At 29.7% G+C, this 14,798-nt stretch overlaps 1 protein-coding gene across 2 annotated transcripts in view; it reads left to right on the top strand.

Annotated features, from left to right (window-relative positions):
• Positions 1-14,798, top strand: part of LOC129960584 (neuroligin-4, X-linked-like) — a 264,029-nt gene that overhangs the window by 215,042 nt on the left and 34,189 nt on the right. For both annotated transcript variants that reach the window (XM_056074076.1, XM_056074078.1), the window contains exons 4-6: positions 6,251-7,049; positions 11,651-11,760; positions 13,171-13,359. In XM_056074076.1, the coding sequence (XP_055930051.1) occupies positions 6,251-7,049; positions 11,651-11,760; positions 13,171-13,359 (1,098 nt within the window). The remainder of the gene's footprint in view (positions 1-6,250; positions 7,050-11,650; positions 11,761-13,170; positions 13,360-14,798) is intronic.

The raw sequence follows: 14,798 nt of genomic DNA, 5'->3' as shown, positions 1-14,798 counted from the left end.
GGTTTTACCAATTTACTATTACTTTAGTGTTATCATTTTGAAAGCTTTCCATTCAGTATTATCGAGTTATTCAGTGTATGAAGATCCCAATCATGGAACGGTCCAAATTGCATTTTTGACTTTCATTGCTTTTTTTTTTTTTTTTGACTTGAAGAAATCTGACGCCCATGAAGCACTTTTAGAAGATGGTACTACTCTGTCATATCCCAGTTGTGGGTTTTGGTTTCAAAGATTTAAGAGTGATGATTTCGATGTCAATGAGAAAGAACGGTCTGGAAGATCAAAAAAATTCAAAGACAATCAGTTGTAAGACTTATTGGAAAGAAAATAGGGAAAAGTTGAAGAAAATTGTTGGAAAAAAGTAGGAAAATATTTTGATTGATATATATTGTGCCAATTTTCCTCAATAAATAACTTTTTAAAATGAAAAAAAAATGATCAAATACATGCATGCACCTAATATTAAATTCGCACATTTTCTGTGCGAATTTAAATATTAATATAAAAACATTATCCAGAAATTTATGATGTGTATGGGAGAAGCAAAATAAACTCTAAGTATAAACGAACATGAATCTAAAAGTGCAAAACTAAATTCATAAAAGTTATAAGGATCTTTTATTTACTTTTTAAATTGTTACTTTTTCTAAGATATCCAAATTGAAACACTTTTAATTCTATATGTGCTCTAACTAAAGATTTAGCTATTCATGTAGAATTTCCACTTAAATGTAATTGAACCGTGTTATTAAAATTCAGAGATCTTTTATTCGTCGTGTCCCTTTGTTGAATATTTTATCTGTTTTAATTACTTTTTAATTGTTTCTATGATATAAAATCCAATAGGCTAGGCATTATAATTTCGTAATCATCACTTTAAAACTTTTATAGCAGTCATAGATTAAAACTTTTCATTTGATGACTGGTGTAGCGTTAAGACATAATATTTAACTTTGATAAGGAAATGATACTACATTTCTAAAATTGATAACTACCTTTTTCAGTGATGTTTTTGATTCGGTGAACCAACGATAAGGTTTTGTTCTTAGGGCCATTAAAAATCCGTCGTGTATGTGTGTTTGGTGTATGCTAAATCTGTAGTCGTGGGCGAAACAATATGGGCATGGTTCGGAAATTTTGGAAAAGAGATGCCTACTCAGATGTCATCCTCGTCTTCTGACTGTGTTAAAACCTGCGAAAATCGCCCTAATGTCGTCAAGAACGTAAATGAAATTAAACTGCACTTTTCTTCGAAAATTGCACGTCATTCTTGCATTGCGTACAACATACAAAATAATTTATGAAAGTTTAAAAGCACTATCAGCTCAGCTATATGTTAAACGAAATGAACCTGAATTAATTCCTTCTTCATCAATTTTCGGTCTATGTCCTAAATGCCCTTCGTGATGAATTCTTACAGAAAAAGGCGAGTTCAATATATTCTTCTATATGCTTAAAATTCAAGGACAGTACTTTCAGCGTTTCTGGAATAAACTGAAAAATATTTAAATCTGATGGTGGTTTTGATTTGACTTTAAAAATTTTTGAAATGACTTGTAATATCCAAAAATCCTGATATTCACCTTTGAAGGTAGTTACCCTCAACTTATTCATTTGTCTAAGTGAAATATTAGTACTTGCATTTTATTAGAAGGCGTTTTTCAAAATAAAGCAATGCTTTTGTAAGAAAGGAAGAGCCTTTCTACACTACACGATTCAGTGTAGTGTAGAAAGCACTACTAACACTAATCTGATTTTTTTTTTTCTGTTTATGAGTTAAAAACGCTTTATCACAGATTACTTAGCTTTATTTCGTTTAGTTATATTAGCGTCCCTTTTTAAAGCAACACTAGCTCTATAATGGGAAAGACCTCGTAATTTTGAACCACGGTTAGATGACGAGAACGAGACCGGAGATGGCACCCCTCTCTCCAAGCTTCCACACCACACCAGTGGGAGGATGATCGGCCCCGGCTGAATTAACGGGCACCATGCCTGCTTACATGACGGTTGCTCGGGGGAATTGGATCTCGAACCTTAAACTCTCCGGCTTTGAAGCCGAGACCTTACCACCAGGTCACTGTAATAATCCCCGTTTTATGTCAGAATCTTGAAAACAAGAGAGTAAGAGAGTCAGATATTTTCGGCTGGATTTTGATCTAAAAAAATGTGAACATTTTATTCAAATCTGCTTCAGTTTCTTACTAATCAACAGAATGATTTAGCTCCAGAATTGAAGTTTTGAAACATTCCATCTTATTCCTCTCTCTAAATTTTAATTATGCTATAATAAATCATTTAAATTTCGATAAATGTTTCAAAAATTTTAACAAAATTGTTTCCGACAACGAACGCTGCACTCAACTTCCTAAAATGAATGACTAGCATGTGTTAATTTTTCTTGAATGGTAAAGTAAAATAACTATAAGGTTACCATTCTCTTTTTATCTTAAGATCAGGTTGCATTTCCAAAGACTTTCTATTGAGATATTTGTAGGAAATTCAAGTAAACTGAAAGAATTTTGAATAAACTGTGGACATTGTTATGAAAAGAAACCGTTTTGTTAGCAAGCATATCAAAAATGCTTCTTTGAGTTTCTGAAATTTTTGCAGAATTTTACTTTAGTTAAAATTTTTGATCCGCTTTAGATTAAAAATATTTTTTAGTTATTACATATACTTGATCTTTCAGCTTGGTAAATAAAATGAAAATTTGAATAACCATATTCATTTCATTTTAACAAGCTATGCACAAAAGATAAATAGCTAGCATATATGTAATACAATTTGTCGTTTTTCTTCCTATTCATTCAGAAGAAAAATAATCCTTTTGTTTCGTTCCTGTACATTACATTCGAATCTTTTATTAGCCGAGTGTTTCTTTCCAGAATACTGAAGCAACACTAGTAAAAAATCGATTCATAAAGACCTAAGGTGACATGTAACAACAAGGAAAAAAAAAGAAAGAAAGGACGCTAAATTATTTCGATTGTGACTGAGAGTTAGTTACCCAATATATTTTGGTCTTTCGAAAGATATACGAATAAAAGGAATCCTGCTAGCTTTTCTGGGTATTAAAGGATTTAAGCAAGCCTCTTTTTTTCCTTTTTGGCACCGACGTGTTTCATATAAAGGATAAACCTTGGATCGTATATGTGGGAAGCTCCTGGTTCTGAAGTGGTTGGAGACATTCTGAATGTATCACATATGTGCATTTCGACTTATCAGTTATTAGGTTTTAAAATATATTCTCAAATACTTTTATTCATATTAATTATATTTTCTTGAATAATAATGGTATTATTATCACTGTACGTTTGCTTTTATTTTTAGTTAAATTAAGAACATTGAAACAAAAAAAAAAATGTAACATTTTTTTTCTACGTCACAAAGAAAAATACTTGATTCTAACGTAATTTTTTTTTTAATACTGAATTCAAGTATAAAAGTGTATTGTCTTCATAAACTATGGGTTTTTTTACACCACCTTGAATGAAGGGGATTTACTTATTTACACAACCGGATCGCTGCAACAGCAACACTGGCGGGAATTGCGATAAAGTCCTAAGGGCCTTCAGCGGCCACAGTACAACCCTTCTCTAAGGAAGTACATCCTGTCATAGATGGGAGGAGCAAGACCCCCACCTTTTCGTGTGCCTAAAAGGGTGGCAAGAACCAACCACCATGCCGGAAGCTTCTCATCCTCAATTACGAGGTCCCCCCCCCCCGTGGAACAAATCAAGCATTTAAAGAAAAAAATCCAAGAAACTTGGCTTCAGTAATATATCACTATCTACATCTTTCTATGAATATTATAGCTATTTAATAAGAGTTCTCAATTCTTTCCACAATGAATTTTTTATTTATTTCATAGATCTTTAAATTACAAAAATTTATTCCTTGAGTTTAGGTTTGCTTGCACAGAGGAATTTTTTCCAATTCCAAATTATGAAATTTGGCACTACTTTTATTTATTACTTTAATGATGTTTTGAAAAGTCTTAGATCATATTAAAGTAGATTTATCTTTTCATAGTTGACTAATGAATGTTAGATTTTTCTCTCGAAATATAAATGATGCCCATTTTAACCATTTTTTCTAGATGTATTAATTTTTACATTTCTTGCTATTGCACGAGTCCAAAAAACAACAAATAACCTATCTGTAAACCTGTTAACAACGCAACGATTGTTATATAGGAACATATAGTCTAACAATAATTACTGAATTTTTGTTATCAGTATTTTCATGCTTTCCAAGATTTATTTCAGGGTATTTGTTTAAACTATCGTCAAAGAAAGAAATTTGTTGTCATTGTGCAAAAAATGTGACTTTCAAACTAATTTGTAATGAATTTATGAATCCTACTCTGTGTTCTGTAAATAGATATTTAAACTCAGAAATTGTCAAGATCAAAGAGATTTTAAGCAATATTTTCGGAATAATGTGATATTCATCGACATGAAGATAGTTTCAAAATGTTGAGATATTTTTTAGTTGTTTCCAATGTGACTAGATTGTATTAAAGTTACTGAATGTGGAAAATTTAGAAAAACGCTTATCCAACAGACATCTAGAATGTATGGCAGCAATTTTCTCTTGAATCTTCTTGTAAACATAGTTGAATTATATGTTTATCTTCATAAAAACAGAAAAGATTACTGTTGTTTTCTTCTGAGAAATTCAAAATGAAATTGATTTAGCTAATTTAATTTGTATTGAAATCTAATTTTAAAGTAAAATTAATCAATAAGGGAAATATTGATCTTTGCTATATTACAAATATTTAATTTTGGCAACAGTTTGCCGTACTGTTTTTGAACTGAAAGAGATAATTATCCTAAAATAACTGCTCAGATCTAACAGATAATGACTTCAAAATAGCGTCAAATAAAAGATGCCTTGTGTATTGAATTGTTGATGAAAACGAACGATATAACTTGAGTGTAAATATTTATTCTACAATTAATAGTTTATGGTAAACTGTGTTGACAAAAAAAATGACTTAGTATTCGAAGGAATATAATGTTATTATTTATTTCTCATAACTCAAATTCAATAATTATTAAAATGGAATTCTAATATTTTTCAGAATATTTATTTGTTTTTCAATGTTTATTTCAAAATTGTGAAAACAGTTTTATTAGATGGTTTTATTTGGTTTAATATTTTGAATAATATTTTAGGAATTAATGTTCTTTAAATTATTATAAATACTTAAATATAATTGCACTATTTTCATATGTAAATCATTTAGGTGGTAAATACTGCCTAATGTACCACATTTAGTTTTATTCGATTTTTGTCCCGTTTCGAATGTACATGAAAAAGTAACATTTGATTCCTCCACCATAAATCAGTTCCTATGGAAATAGGATCTTTCATGAATAAGAGAAGACAAACAGTATGTTTCTAATAATCCCCAAATAAAAAAAAACGCCCGGAATCTTAGTTCAATTGTATCTATACTCATTAATTAAGCCGCCACCAGCAAGTAAAATAAACAAGTAACAGTGAAATCAATAAAGGACAGTGAATCATGATGCCACCGAGCAAGTCAATGATATCACGTTAAACTGGCACCTTTGAAATGAATGGGACACAAGTCATTCGTTCTCATGTATAATACCCAGGTTCGCGAAATTTTCTTTGTGTAGTAAGATGTTTGAAATGAATTTCTGCGTTGATTTTAAGATCTAAAATAATTTTTCTTGTTGTCCCTCCATAATTTCATTGATCCAACAAAGAACTGTCTTGAAATGCAGTTGTATTTTTTTTTCTTGTCCCATCTTGGTCAGAAAGTTACTAGGCGATTTACTGAAAAGTAATTCCAAGTTCTTTACATCTCATTTTGATTGATATTTAGATCTTCGAAGACTTCGTATTTGTCCCTTTCAAGTCCACCAACTAACATTTAATTTGCACTTCATTTATAGAATTTATTTAAATCTCCTCACGAATATTGATAACTTCAAGAAATCGCATTACCTTTAAACAACATTACCCACCCGAATTTTAGCATACGCTTATGTTGAATACATGTATTGGTAATAAACATAAGAAATTACAACTTTGGGCAATGCAGAAAATTATAGAAAATTCAAATCAATTAGCATTTTTTTTTTCAAATTACGTTTTAATTCTGGCGAGCAATGTAACAAGACTTTTAAGACTAATAAGACGTCGATTCATATAAAGATAATTGAAGACAGACAAAATAATTCGTAACAATTTTTTTTCTTTGCTCTAGGCCTGTTCCAGCGAGTAGTTCTTCAAAGTGGGTCCGCCTTTAGTCCGTGGGCCTTGGCACATGAAGCAATGACATTCACTCGCCATGTAGCTCGCAAACTCGGTTGTCCGGTGCTCGACCATCCTGCTCTCGTACGCTGTATGCGACAACGCCCACTTTCGGATATCATGAGAGTTCAGTTACTTGTTCCTGAATATCTTACTGCATTTGGACCCATGGTCGACGGAATAATTATACCAGCAGATCCCGAAAAGATGCTTTTGAATCCACCACCTGAACTCTTGTCTGGACACAAAGTGGATGTTCTGATTGGTGTTACCAGAATCGAATCATTTTTCTACTTTGGAGCTGGCGAAGAAAGATATGGCATTGAAGCATCACGCAGAGACAGAATCCTGAGAACCTTAGTGCGGAATTTATTTACGTTCCATTTGCAGGAAATATTTTTAACGATTGTAAATGAGTATACCGATTGGTCTAGACCAGTTCAACATCCTGTCAATATTCTGGACGGAACTGTTGATGCTTTAACAGATGCTTTGGTCGTAGCTCCTGCAGTGAGTAGCGCAAATTTGTTATCGAAAATGAGGCACAGGACATTTCTGTATGTATTCAACTATCCTACAGAAGCAAGTGACTACCCTCAAAGATTGGTATGTGTCCATGGAGAAGATATTCCGTACTTGTTTGGAGCTCCTTTGGTTAATAATTTTGCTCATTTTCCAAGTAATTACAGCAAACCAGAAATTGCTTTATCGGAAGCAATCATGCTATATTGGACAAATTTCGCCAAATATGGGTAAGTGACTCCATTCTTTTAAGATGTTTGTTCTTTATTTAGCTTTTGATTAATCATTAGTTGTAACCTAAAGGAATAAAGATTAGATACAACTTTGTAAGCACTTTTACGTAGAAATCGTAGGAATTATTTTATTTCATAGCTAGATAGAGTCTAGTTTGTAAATCTGAACAATTTCTAAAATGTTAATGAAATATATTGCAAAGATATAATTATTTTGAAGATACGAGTTAGAAAAGTTTTAATGAAAAACTTCAATCCATATTTTGTAAATATCTGTAGTGTTACTGTATTCTTACATATACTGTTTTTAAGGATTCGCAAATGAAAGGATAGCAAATCTATTTCCAAGGAGGTTATATAAGCTTACCATTACTGATATCTAGTATTTTGTTTTTCCTCTTCAATACTATGTATCAGCATGAGGAATTGAAAACCTCGTTTTACGAAAAAGTTTTAAAGAATATAGAATTAATAAAAATTTTAATCATCTGAAGTCTTTCTCCAATTTTCTATGTTGAGCAAAAAAGAAAAAAAAATGCAAGGCGATATATCCTAATCTGTGTCTCGAGTAAAGAAACACCACAGTTTCTTTCCTCAGTTTCTAAGCCCAAACCCCTATCTGACAACCGCTTTTATTTTGCAAAAATGTTGCAATTCGGAAAAGCGATCTTTCTAATTCAGTGATGCCAATTAATATAGAGTTCAAATGTAATTTTTTTTAAATATTTCTGAAGAAATTAACAAAATGGTTCGTTTCGAGTATTAAATAGTGATAACTCGGTTATATAACAAGAATAAAAGTGTATTGTTAAAGCAGCTTTCATACATTTATGCATAAAACTATTGAATTGTTTTACATGCCACGCGGTTTCTCCTTACAATTTCCTTAAAAATAAACATAACTATTGAAAAGTTGAAAGTTATTTGCAATTTTGCATAAAAAGCATCTATTAAAGAACACATAATAGTAGAAAATGAATATAACTATGCACAAAAATATTTGAAATTGAAAATATCCAATAGAAGAATTGTTTTTATCTTTAAATCATTAAAGCATAAAAAAATCAAAATGCAATTAACTTCATATTTGATAAGATAGTTTTTTTCATAAACTATCTTATCAAATATGTATTCAGAATCTGTATAGTTCAACTCTTAACGATAAAGCGTTTATTTTTTTTCCACTAAACGAAAAGCTACCTTTCAAAGGCTCGAAGTCATTGTCTAAGAAATTCGTCCACCTTTCATAAGAGAACCTTAGAAGTGGTGGACGAATTGATTAGCTAATTGCTTAATGAAGTTAATTAAGGTTTTTTCCTCCACTATGCGCGTTATTTATCTCAGTTGGAACATTTCCCTGTCGTAAAATCGACATTTCATTCTCTCGGATAAATAATGATTACTTTTAAAGAAAATGTTTACGTAAATCCTTTTGCCCATTGATTTACTCTATTTTCAATAACAAATGGGGAAATTCACAACTGATTTTTTTATGAATTACAAATTCTTCGTATAATATTATAAAATAATGAATTGTAATAGATCGACAGTTTTGTTGTAATACTACGCGTGAAATTTTATTTTGGTACCTCATTGCGTGGCTGGTAGCATGTTGGCAGCCATGCGACTCGCCTGTGATTTGCATCTGCTATGTATTTAAATAACTCCTTCGCTACCACAATTAATAGACAGCAAAGAAAAGGGTATTTAATTAGACAGATTATCTGAATCATAAGAGTAAATCATGGAATGGAAAGTATTAAATGTCTTATATACATAAATATAGAGGTTATATACATAAATACAAAGGTTATATACATAAGTACAGAGAGACCGACAAACATTTTCCGGCTTGACAGATACAATAAAATATTTGATAAATATCGAATATTTTGTATACTGCATAGAACCTAATCAATTTACTCTGTTTTTGAGTTGTCGTGTTCACATACACGCGGATGGAATTAACAGGTATTCGGTTCAAAACTTTATCGAAATTTTAGGGGAAAGATTGTATACTAAATTTTAATGATATGGCTTGTTGTATTTTTGGGCTGTAGAGATCACAGATATGCAGATATAATTCTAATAAATACTTTTTCGAGTTCGAATTTTTACGATTACAATGAAAGTAAAAAGGACGTATACGCATTCAAGGAATCGAGAAAAAAAGGGACAAACCATCATGTGGCAGATGAAAGTCACGATTTCACATTGATCAGCCGTGCATGAAAGAGATTTTTTTTTTTCCAAATCACAACTAAATCTCTTATTTTATATTTGCATTCAGTAATGATAGTATTCAGTTCAAAAGTAGATAATTAAATTTCGTGCTCATATTTTCTTAAAATTCCAGAGATAAAACTGTGGTTTTTACTAAACGTGTCCTTTTCGAATTATTACTTGTTAGGAAAAAAAATTAAATTTAGATTTAAAAAAACTGAAAATTATTTCTTATTAAAAACTTTTATTTATTAAATATGAATTTTTTTAAATTTTTTGTTGCCGGATTTATCATCATCTAGGCTATAAATTAAGATTGGAAATGCATAGATTCTGGTTATGGGCACGTTATTCTGGTGATGTCGAAAAAAATCAATCTACTTTAAATGTCTATTTTTAAGCTGTTAGATCATAATCATAGGAGATTAGAATGTAAATAACATATCTAATTCGTAATTAAATTCTTTTTATTATTGATGGATTGTTTTTCAACCTGTAATAGATGAAATAGAACCTCCTGTTTGAAGGTACCGAAAAGAATATACAGAAAATCCATGAGAACATATATTTTTATGCAGTTTTTTTTTAAAGCACTGTTGAAAAATATGTCCTCACAGCAGAGAACTGAAATCATTTTTTTTATACCACCCCGCTGAAATCAAATCATTTCTGAAGCATCCACGAAAAGATATATAATCCAAGTCCATTAAGTATTATTTTTGATGTTTCCAGAAATGGAATAGGATGAGAAGAAAGAATATATTTCTTGGGCGTGGATTTACAAAAAAATATATTTGGTGATGTTTTATCACCCGGAGCAGAAATGTGGATGTCAGAAACAGAAATTGGAAAATGGCGTAAGGGAATGTAAAACTAAATGTCTTTTTCATGACAGTTAGAAATTTTATGAAATACACATTTGCAACAAAAAGAGCTTGGTGACAAGTATGAGAAATTATATTTTCTATCATATCTCTAATAAATCATTTAATTTTTTGAGAGTAAATTAAGAGAATCTTGTTTTTGTGCATATAATATATGTAGACAAAATATTTGGAAATAATTGTTTTCAATTTGAATAAAAGTAAATTTCTTTGAAGGAGGATTTTAGTGGGATAATCATCCAAAGAGATTAAATTTTTATCTAAACTTTTCAAAAGAGTTTGAAAGATGAGCGATCCATTGATGATAGCAATATAATAAATCGATTATAACGTTTTGGTGATTCGTTAATACATCGATATTTGCCTATTTCAGGCATTTTTAAGCTTCATTTTGAAAATATTTCAACGATTCTCTAACCTAGGTTTGACAAGGTGACGAAAATCCGAAGGTTAGCTTCAGTTAAAAATTGAATATATGTAATAGCAATGCCTTTCTGAATAGAATTACTGTATTTTAATGTGAATGTACATTAATTCTAATTTCAACCGAATATCCATCTTCTAATGCATCTAAAAATTGTTACAAAGATTCCATACCCGAGGAGAGAACGAAATGTTCGATCTAATTTTAGTGACGGTTAGTGGCAACAATCCATTTAGAAAGTTTGTTATTGTCCATTATTTCCAGATTCCATACCCGAGGAGAGAACGAAATGTTCGATCTAATTTTAGTGAGGGTTAGTGGCAACATTCCAATTAGAAAGTTTGTTATTGTCCATTATTTCCTTTCAATATGTAAAGCTTATCGAAGGCTCTTAATTGAACAAAATATTCTTATGTACAAATGGTTTAAAATTGAAATGACAATTAGTACAATTAGTAGTTGGCTAAGTATATTTCAAACTCCATGAAGAGGTAATCCCAGCAGAGAGAATTTCAACAACTCCCCATTTAAATCCATGGTATTAATTAATGTATGGGAATCGAGTTTAATTAGGTCCGATTTGGCCTAATTACATTCCATTTTAATTACATATTACTAATTAGAAGTTTTAACTTCTGAACAATTAAAAAATTAAATCATTATTTAGACATGTAAGGAAAGTGAAAAATTCAAATGAAGATTTAGTAAATGGAAAAAAAGAAATCTCTTATATATTCGAATGAATTGGGTATCGATATTGGGAGCGATTCTACGAAGTTAATTCATTGCAAGTGTATTATTTACTTACTTTATGTGATTCAGCTATAAAAATTGATAGTTAGTATTTGGATTAAAACTACATTTAGTCAAGTCAAATTGAGCTTTTGGATTTATATATTGGTTTCCCGGGAATTAACCCTTGTTGAAATCATATCCTGGAGCTCGAATGAATATTTAGCTAATAACATTTTCAGAAATAAATCTTTATTCTGCTTTATCTTTTAATTTCATTCATATATTACAGAGCTTTTGTTAAATGTAAATAATAATTTGATATTTTTTTTCAGAGATCCGAATGTTGTTCACGACCTTGAAGCTCCAGAAAGAACAAGGGGCAGATTTGAGAGATTCATTTGGCCATTATACGATAGCGTTAATCAGAAATATCTTTCACTTGGTAAGTATAATGGATAAAAATAGCTCATTGTTGCAAAGAGAATCTCTTTGCAACATTGTTGCAAAGAGAATTCATTTGCCTTTGGTGAATTTACTGTTTACTTACATCCGGTTAGTGAACTTTAGAGCTTAATTGGCTTATATGTTGCTAGATTATTGCTAATTCTTTTGAAACTTAAAAAGGAACAAAGAAATTATTAAAACCCACGAATGATATTTCCATAGATTTCTAAAAAAATAAATATTGTGATAATTTTATACAATTTAGATGTTGGAGATTTTAGAGAGACAAACATTTAACGAATGTGATTGCTTTCTAGTTGAAATATTCACTTTATAGAAAGCATCCATATGCTATAGAGATACAATGATTTCATTGAAATACATTAAAGAAAGGAAAAGGAGAGGATATTTAAAAAATTCTTTTACGATTTTTTTCCAAAAATCTATTAACTCGGAAAATCAAATAGTTTAGTAAATAGTTTAGTTTTTAATTCCAAGTACAATTAGTTATTAGAACAATTAGTTATTTTAACCATAACATTTTATTAAAATTCTTGAAAGTTCCCATACCGGATGATTTGACTTATATAATAAAACATTTAAAGATATCACATTTGATCTTTATAATTAGATTGTTAAAAGATATTGAATAACTCCAATTTTGTATCTTGCTGCCGTTTGCATGAAAATGGAGTAACTTTTGAGTTCCGCTGCTGATGAAAATCAAAAAATGAAATAATTGATAATTTTTCATTCATAAAGAAAATTCAGCCCTTTTCTCTTTGCGAAACAGAACAGAACTTTCAATTCTTCTCTTTCTTTCTTTTTTTATGTCCCATTTGAAGAAAGAGGAAACTCCAAAATTCTTCCCTTATTATCTTACTTAAATACTTTAGCAGAATTTAAATTCATTATGACAAGTATGAGATAACGTTTAAACGCTATCAGTTTTTTTATTTTAAACATCCATATTCATCTATTCGCCTTATTTTCCAATTATTGATTTCATCCTTGCGTCTAAATTGCATCTAAAAACTCGGCATTTAAATAAGTACTATGATATCAACAAAACGATGAGTTATTGTTTTAATCGTAAAAAACTAAATTATCCCTTGTGTTTACAATTTAAATTCTATCAGGTTTGTAGGCACTAAATGTTTTTAAATTATAGGTGATTTTAAATAATAAATCAGTGAGGTATTTTAGGTTACTTCTAATATTTAAATTTGATAATATATTTTTTTTTCATTAAAATATTACGAATTAATTTCTCATAAATTTCATTTTAATCACTGTTTTAGTATTAACAAATATTAATTTTCCTTCTGTAAACAAACTGTACTCTTATAAAAAAGTTTATATTCAATTTGGAATATTATTTGATTTAATGTACTTTCTATTCCTGCAGCCATGAAACCAAAAATCAGGGATCACTATCATGCCCATAGATTGTCATTTTGGTTAAGTCTCATACCAAAGCTCCATCGTCAAGGAACGACTCCTGATGTTGCTTCTCAACATCATCTACTAGATGATCATGATAATCCACTCACTTATGATGGGATTGTGCGTCAAGGACCAGTTCTGACTCCTATAGGTATGAAAATATTTTATGCAATATAAATAATTTTGCAGAATTATCTGTACTTATAAATCAGGGATATTTTCTTTTTCAAGGAGTAAATTGTTTTAAGTTGTGTGCAGAATCCAGAGGAAAAATACTAAAATTCAATCAACTCATTTAATTTACATCTTGTTATTCAATATTTGACTTCTGAATTTCAGCCTTAATGTTTCCTTTTATATTCTACAATTCAGTCTATTGATTTAAGCGTGTTGAGATTTAATAAATAAAGGATATTTTATTTTTCAAATGGTAAAATTTTTGAAATTCTGTACAGAATCCAGAGGTAAAATAGTAAAATTCAATCAACTCAATTACTTTACATCTTGTCATTTAATATTTGACTTTTGAATATCAGTCTTTTTGTTTCTTTTTATACTCTACAGTTCATTTAATTGATTTAAGCGAGTTTAAATTTAATAACAATCAAAATACATCAATGTTCGACAGAGAAGCGTGGTGAGTCTAAAAACATACATCAATTTTAAATATTATTCTAGTTCTTCAGAAATTTCTGAAAATTGCATCGACATTACATAAATTTTTGGAATTATATCTCTTTTTAACTTTTTACTAAGGCAGTATTGGATTTCATTCGATGATCTTTGAAATAAAAATGAAAAGTCCAAATCATATATTAATTTTAAATATTATTCTAGTTTTTCAGAAATTTCTGAAAATTGCATTAATTTTATATAAATTTGAGTATCCGTTTTTGGAATTATATAATTATATCTGTTAAAGATATTTTCCATTATGACGAAATTTGTCTCTCTGTTAACAATAATAAACCGTCAAACAACATATTTACTAGTTTGTTTTTCAAATTTTATTAAATATTCATAATAAGGCTCCTCTTCTATCTTAATAATATCTCCGAAATTTCTTTTAATCACCGCTTCGGAAAATCATACATATTAAAATATTGTATTACATTATATATTTATGCGAATTTTCTATTTCTACAGTAATCAACTATTTATAAATAGATTATGTCAAGGTACTTTCATGTTTTTTTTTCGTGGACAATGATTTGGAATTTAAAAGTACTATTCTTTTATCTTTAAACTCTGAGATACATCTTTGAAATAGCCCATCATCTTTCCTGTAAAAATGAGACTCCCATGTAGTATCATATCAAATTATATTATCATGACTTACAAATTTCACTCTTTGTTTCGTCTTGTAAAACCTCTTAGAAGTTTTTATTTTGTCTTTTAAAGAATATGTTATTGATCCTCTTAGTCATATTCTGGAGTTTCTGTTCTATGAAAAAATTTTCAGAGTATCTGCTGCCGACGATTCTTTTAATTTCTCAATATTTGAATTATAGCAACAGTATCGTTTCTATAACACGTGAGAAAAGATGGCTTTTAAATATACTTAACACTTTTATTCAACTAGAAATGGGA

This window comes from Argiope bruennichi, chromosome X2, assembly GCF_947563725.1.
Source record: "Argiope bruennichi chromosome X2, qqArgBrue1.1, whole genome shotgun sequence".
Lineage (NCBI taxonomy): Eukaryota > Metazoa > Arthropoda > Arachnida > Araneae > Araneidae > Argiope > Argiope bruennichi.
This window is presented reverse-complemented; position numbering and strand designations above follow the sequence as displayed.